The sequence below is a fragment of the Erythrolamprus reginae genome, chromosome 11, assembly GCF_031021105.1.
Source record: "Erythrolamprus reginae isolate rEryReg1 chromosome 11, rEryReg1.hap1, whole genome shotgun sequence".
Taxonomy (NCBI): domain Eukaryota; kingdom Metazoa; phylum Chordata; class Lepidosauria; order Squamata; family Dipsadidae; genus Erythrolamprus; species Erythrolamprus reginae.
The window spans coordinates 10,662,162-10,668,811 of record NC_091960.1 but is presented as its reverse complement, the minus strand read 5'-3'; the positions used below and the strand labels follow the sequence as shown (position 1 = coordinate 10,668,811).

General features: G+C 52.5%; 1 protein-coding gene across 1 annotated transcript in view; it reads right to left on the bottom strand.

Annotated features, from left to right (window-relative positions):
- Positions 1 to 2,703: 2,703 nt before the first annotated feature.
- The window catches only part of FXYD3 (FXYD domain containing ion transport regulator 3), a 57,135-nt gene continuing 53,188 nt past the window's right edge, over positions 2,704 to 6,650 (bottom strand). The window contains exons 6-8 of the mRNA XM_070763980.1: positions 4,161 to 4,197; positions 3,766 to 3,803; positions 2,704 to 2,833 (exon numbers count right to left, since the gene is read on the bottom strand). Coding sequence (XP_070620081.1) covers positions 2,817 to 2,833; positions 3,766 to 3,803; positions 4,161 to 4,197 — 92 coding nt within the window. The 3' untranslated portion in view covers positions 2,704 to 2,816. The remainder of the gene's footprint in view (positions 2,834 to 3,765; positions 3,804 to 4,160; positions 4,198 to 6,650) is intronic.

Below are 6,650 nucleotides of genomic sequence, written 5' to 3'. Positions count from 1 at the left end.
GTGAACAGATTCCTATGCACACTGCACATACCTTATTTCTTTCTCTCTCTTGCTTTCTTTCTCTCTCTCCCTCTTGCTCTCTCTCTTGCTTTCTTTCTGTCTCGCTCTGTCTTTCTCACTCTCTCTCTTGCTATCTCTCTTCCTCCCTCCCTCCCTTTCTCTCTCCTTCCTTCCTCTCCACTTCTTTCCCTCGCTCTTTTTCCCTTCTCTTTCCCTTTTCTTTCTTTCTCTCCACTTCTCTCTCTCTCTTTTCCCTCTTTCACCCTCCCTCTTCTCTACCCGCGGAGGACTCACCCGACAAGCCTCCACCCTCCGACCCCGGACTCCCAGTCAATACCCATTCAGAAAATGGGAGCTAGCAATTTAAAGAGGAGGAGGAGGAGGGTGTGTGCGTATATGTGTGTGTGTTGTGCCCAGCTCAGCTTTCGGCAAGCCTTACTTTACCTCGGGTGAGATGAGATTGAGGGGGACGTTCTCACTGCTTTTCCAGTGCGGCCTTGGAAAAGACCCGCGGGCCAGATAAATGGCCTCAGCAGGCTGCATGTGGCCCGCGGGCCGTAGTTTGGGGGCCACTGCTCTAACCCATGCAAGCCTTTTTGAAAGGCAAATGCCAACTTACGGCCGAGTTCACACAATGTGGACAGAGCCATTTAAAATGGGGTTGATAGCTTTGGATTCGGTTTGGGAGAGTGGTTCTTAATCTATTGTGGAAACCAGGCCATGATGTTAAGTTATCATGGGAGGGAGGCATATTGGCTATCCCAAATCGTGAGCCCAAAATGTTGTGTGAACAAGAGCCAAAGAATCTTGGAACCCCTTTTAAATGTCTTAACGATATAAGCTTTGTCTGATACTTGAGCCGCGGTGGCGCAGTGGCGAGAGCGCAGAACTGCAGGCTACTTCTGCTGACTGCCGGCTGACTGCAATTTAGCAGTTTGAATCTCACCACCGGCTCAAGGTTGACTCAGCCTTCCATCCTTCTCAGGTGGGTAAAATGAGGACCCAGATTGTCGGGGACCATAGGCTGACTCTGTAAACTGCTTAGAGAGGGCTATAAAAGCACTGTGAAGCGGTATATAAGTCTAAGTGCTATTGCTGTTGCTACTTCTCTAGAAATAAGTCCCATTGATCTTCACTGGGTTAGCAGCCCAGCCTGGGGATAGACAAAATTGGCTGTCCTATAACTTGTGGACATCAACTCCCAGAATTCCTGAGCCAATCATGCTAACTCGGGAATTCTGGGAGTTGAAATCCACACGTCATAGGAAGAACCAACTTTGCTTAGCAGTGGGACCCAGCCCATACATACTGGTCTGCCTGCCACTCAGTCCTACTAGAAGCTTGCCTCAACCTTTCACTGAAGACAGGCTGTATTTTCCGATGAATATTTTCCTGGTTCAGCAGAAGTCTTTCCAAAGCAGACCTACATCAAGTAACTTCTACATTACAGTCATCTGCTTTTTGCAGCCTGTATGTTTCCTGTTTCCCAGTTTAAGGATGTATAAACATATACAATGTTCACCATCAAATTATGTCAGGGAGAGAACATGAACCGAAGCACAAGTTTACCGCCAAGCACACAAAAAGGGGTCCAGGGAAATCTCAACCAACCGGAAGAGGACTTTGGAGTTCGAGGAGAGAATGAGAACAAAGTAACATAAGAAGCACATGGATTCATCTACTGAGCCTATGGGAACCATTCTGGACAAAACTCTTAGCTGAAACTGAGGTGGGCTTGCAAGAAATACAGTCCGGTGTTTATATTTCAACCCGTAAATAGCCATCGTGTTATTCAGAGTCACCAAATCTCCTAGACGTGGAGATAACTCTACTGTATCGTTTGCTGGACTAGCTCAGTCAGAAATCGCAAGCAATTACAACCACAGGCAAGGTTTCTTCCGAAGGACACGTGGATTTCCTCGATGGGCTTTCCCTTAGCGATGCGGCATCCCCCATGAAATACATTGTAAATAAAAGTCAATATATTGTTTGTGGGCTCGTGAGCGTTCGGATGTGTCTCCACTTTCCAAAAGCTCAAGGAAGCTACTCGGAGCCAAACACGGGGTGGGGGGGGGGGGGGTAGGAGATCAATTCCCCTGGTCTTAAAACAACAACCAGAGCAAAACCCACAATGGTTTTCCTACAAATGATTTTCTTACGGTCAAAGCACTGAAACACCAAGTCAAAAAAGGTAACATAGCTATAGGCCATATTCAGGTGGGGTTTCCTCGTCGCCGGTGCTACTGGTGCGCTTCTGTAAGACTGGCGCAGGCAGGCAGGCACACATCTAGCGGGTGGGTGTGCACACATCTGCCTGAGATTCTGCACATGCGCAGGAAGGCAAATCTCACATGAGGATGTTCGTGCATGTGCAAAAGCAGGGAAATCACTGAAAAATGGCAAAATCTTGCACACGCGAGCATCCTTGTGTGAGATTCGGCTTCTGTGCATTCTTCTCATGCAAGAGATTGCTGGTTTTTGGCAATTTCTTTGCTTCTGCACATGCATGAACGTCCTCGCACAGGATTTGGTTCCCTGCGCATGCGCAGAAGCCAAATCTCACATGAGAGCGCCATCCGCACACCAGTCACACACAGCTGCACATGCATCTTCATTTTTACTACCACTCTATAGAAAGGCCTGTATCGGCTGCAACCCATTACTGGACATATTATGTTAAACGGCTGTTGCTTTAACTGGAATTTATTGAATAGGCTACCATGGACAGGGTTCGCCCAGAAGGGTGATCCAGAAGGAGCCGTTTCACCGAGGACAGGCAAGGCTGGTGGTGGTGGTATCACGAGAAGGAGCTCCGTTCAGCACTCACTGGCACCTAGAAGACCCAGGTAGAAAACCAAATAACAAGGGCATTTTAGGGAAGAGAAATGGTGGCCTTTTCCACTCACCCAGTGAACATAAGAGCATAAGAGCCATGCTGAATTGGACCAAAGCCCATCGAGTCCAGCATTCTGTGTCACACAGTGGCCCACCAATTGTCCATGGGGATCTTGAGCAGAAAGAGAAGGCAAGACCCTCCCTTTCCCTTGACCCCCAACAAATGGTACTCAAGGGAATCCTGCCTGCCTCAACCAACATAGAGGCAGCACATGGACATCCATTTCAATGACCACCGATACACTTGGCATCCATGAATCTGTCTAATCCTGCCTTGAAGCTATCCAGGCTGACAGCTGTCACGACCTCTTCTGGAAGTGAATTCCATAAACCAACGACCCTCTGGGTGAAGAAATATTTCCCTTTATTTGTCCTCACTTTCTTACCTATGGGCTTTAGGGAGTACCCCCTTGTCCTAGTACTGTGTGATAGAGAAAAGAATTTTTCTCTATCCACCTTTTCTATCCCATGCATGATTTTATACACTTCGATCAATTCACCCTTTAAACACCATCTTTCAAGGCTGAAGAGACCAAGTGGTTGCAACCTGGTTTCATAACGGAGGTGCTCCATTTCCTTGATCATTCTTGTTGCCCTTTTTTGCACCTTTTCCAGTTCCATACCATTAGTGGTGGGTTGCTACTGGTTTGCCCCGGTTTGGGAGAACCAGTAGCAGCAGCTGTGGGAAGCTCCGCCCACCCACCCATGTGTCATAATGGACGAGCTATGCATGCATGCGCACGCATCTCAGAACTGGTAGTAAAGGTAAATTAAACCTATTACTGCCCTCATCCCACATTTAAAAAATTGACTTGTCAGGCGGGAAAGGCGATTCTAGATCCACACAGAATCCTCTGCAGGTTCTCTTACCTGCAAGAGGCTGTTTTTGTGCTGAATTGATGCTCGTGCTAGATAGAAAGGGAAAAAATGGAGTTTAAAGAAGAAGCTGGAACCAAGATTTGCATTCTCGCTCCCACTTCTCATTTTTGGAAAGGAGATTCAACCTCACTTTCGTCCCCAAACGAGGAGCGTGAAGGCCAAATCTGCCTACCCAAGTGAGCTTCAAACTCTGTGGTTTTCAACTTTGCAACTTTTAAGGAGTCTGGACTTCAACTCCCAGGATTCCGTGCTGGTTGGGGAATTCTGGGAGTTGAAGTCCACCCATCTTAAGAAAAGTTGAAAGGTTGAAAAACACGGCCTCAACAGGAGTCCACCCCTTCTGTCTTAATGTGGCCCCCCACTTTTTTTAACAAAAGATCTCTTACCTGCTTTTCTTTCGCCACTTGCACCTGCACTTTCCACCTGTTGGGGTGGGGGGGGGAGGTGAGAAAGATTACAATTAAAACAAGAAAAGGATGGGGCAAAATCACCCAGGATATCTGAGATATCTAAGACAGTTAAGCAGGCAAAATAATCAGCTTCAGTCCCTGTGTCTTCCTAGAATGGTTAGGAAACATATACAGTGAACCCTCGAGTTTCGCGTCCTCAAGGATCGCGAAAGGGCTATTTCGCTAGTTTTCAACCCGGAAGTAAACTCCACCATCTGCGCATGCGTGCCCTTCCACGCATGCGTAGATGGTGGAGTTTCCCCGCCGGGCAGAGGCTTCCCTGGGTCTTCCCCCTCTTTCTCTATGTTGCTTCTTCCTCTCTCACACTCTCTTCCTCCCTCTCTCATCTCTTTCTTTCCTTCTCTCTCTTTCTCTATCTCTCCCCCTCTTGCTCTCGAGCGGCCGCCTAGCAGCTGATCTGCTCGGCAGCGCAGCAGCAGCGAGGAGCCGAAGATCTTCGGCTCCTCGCTGGTGCTGCGCTGCCAAGCAGATCAGCTGCTAGGCGGACGAAGGAACCTTCCCTGGGTCTTCCCCGCCCGGATCTTCGGCTCCTCGCTGCAGCCGCGCGCCCCTCGCCTTCGCCTCACCTGGCGGGCGAAGGAGGGCGCAGCTCCGGCCGCTCGCCTCGGAGCCGGTCTGCCTCACTGCCTCCAGTCCGCGGCAATTCCCCTCAGCACGCTGCCGGATCCAGCGGGGGAGGGGGGGAAGCGAAGGCGCGGCGATGGGCAAGGGCTGCCAGTGAGCCTTCTCCGTCCCTTTCCTGCTGCACCGGTCTGGGGCCAAGTGGGCGGGGGGCGGCCGGGACCTCGCCTGTCTCCGCCGCCCGCATCGCCCCTCCGGCGGGCCGGCCTCCCCCGCCCGCCTCTGCTGCAGCCGCCACCGCCTCCCCGACTGGCACAAAAGGGCCCCGCCCGCCCCGCCCCGAAGCTTACCTTGCGGCGGGATTCCCTCCCCCCGCAGCCAAAACTAAAAGCCTGTCTCTTTTTTTTCTTGCGGCGAGCCCAAGCCGTTTCTCTCTCGACCGCAGCCGAGCTTCCCTCGGCCCCCTTTGGCCCCGTCGCCTCCTCCCCGCCTGCCTTTCCTCGCCAAGCGCATGAAAAAAAAGAGAGAAGGCTTCTACCAGCTCCGAAAGCTGGCTAGCGGCTTTTCCCCCGCAAGAGATCCTTCATGCCCCTGCCCGCCGTCCCCGGCTTCTGGTAGAAGCCTTCTCTCTTTTTTTTCGTGCGCTTGCAGCAGAGGCGGGGCGATGCGGGCGGCGGAGACAGGCGAGGTCCCGGCCGCCCCCCGCCACTTGGCCCCAGACCGGTGCAGCAGGAAAGGGACGGAGAAGGCTCCGTCAGGTGAGGCGAAGGCGAGGGGCGCGCGGCTGCAGCGAGGGAAAGTGAAATGCCGGCGGCTCTAGCAGCTGCTACGAGCGGCATTTCACCTTCCCTCCCAGGCAAAAAGATGCCGGCATTCTGGGCTGATGGGGTCGGACTTCCCAGGCGGAAGGCGTGCCCCGGCATCTTTTTGCCTGGGAGGGAAAGTGAAATGCCGGCGGCTCTAGCAGCTGCTACGAGCGGCATTTCACTTTCCCTCCCAGGCAAAAAGATGCGGGGAGAGGGGCACGCCTTCCGCCTGGGAAGTCCGACCCCATCAGCCCAGAATGCCGGCATCTTTTTGCCTGGGAGGGAAGGTGAAATGCCGCTCGTAGCAGCTGCTAGAGCCGCCGGCATTTCACTTTCCCTCCCAGGCAAAAAGATGCCGGCATTCTGGGATGATGGGGCCGGACTTCCCAGGCGGAAGGCGTGCCCCGGCATCTTTTTGCCTGGGAGGGAAAGTGAAATGCCGGCGGCTCTAGCAGCTGCTACGAGCGGCATTTCACTTTCCCTCCCAGGCAAAAAGATGCGGGGAGAGGGGCACGCCTTCCGCCTGGGAAGTCCGACCCCATCAGCCCAGAATGCCGGCATCTTTTTGCCTGGGAGGGAAGGTGAAATGCCGCTCGTAGCGTGGGCGGGCGCGCGCGCGCGGGGACCCCAGCTTCGCTTCCCAGCTGGGAAGCGGCCCCAGCAATGGCGTGGGCGGGCGGCGCGCACGCGGGGAAACCCCAGGCGCGAGCAACGGGGTGGGCGGGCGAAGGGCGGTGGAAGTAAAAACACCATCTGCGCATGTGCAGATGGTGTTTTTACTTCCGCACCGCTACTTCGCGAAAAATCGATCATCGCTTGGGGTCCTGGAACGGAACCCTCGCGATGATCGAGGGTTCACTGTATTAGGAAGCAGGAAGGTCACTGTGTTTATTTACTTACTTACTTACTTACTTACTTACTTACTTACTTACTTACTTACTTACTTACTTACTTATTTATTGGATTTGTATGCCGCCCCTCTTCGCCGACTTGGGGCGGCTAACAACAGTAACAAAACAGCATATAACAATAATCCAAT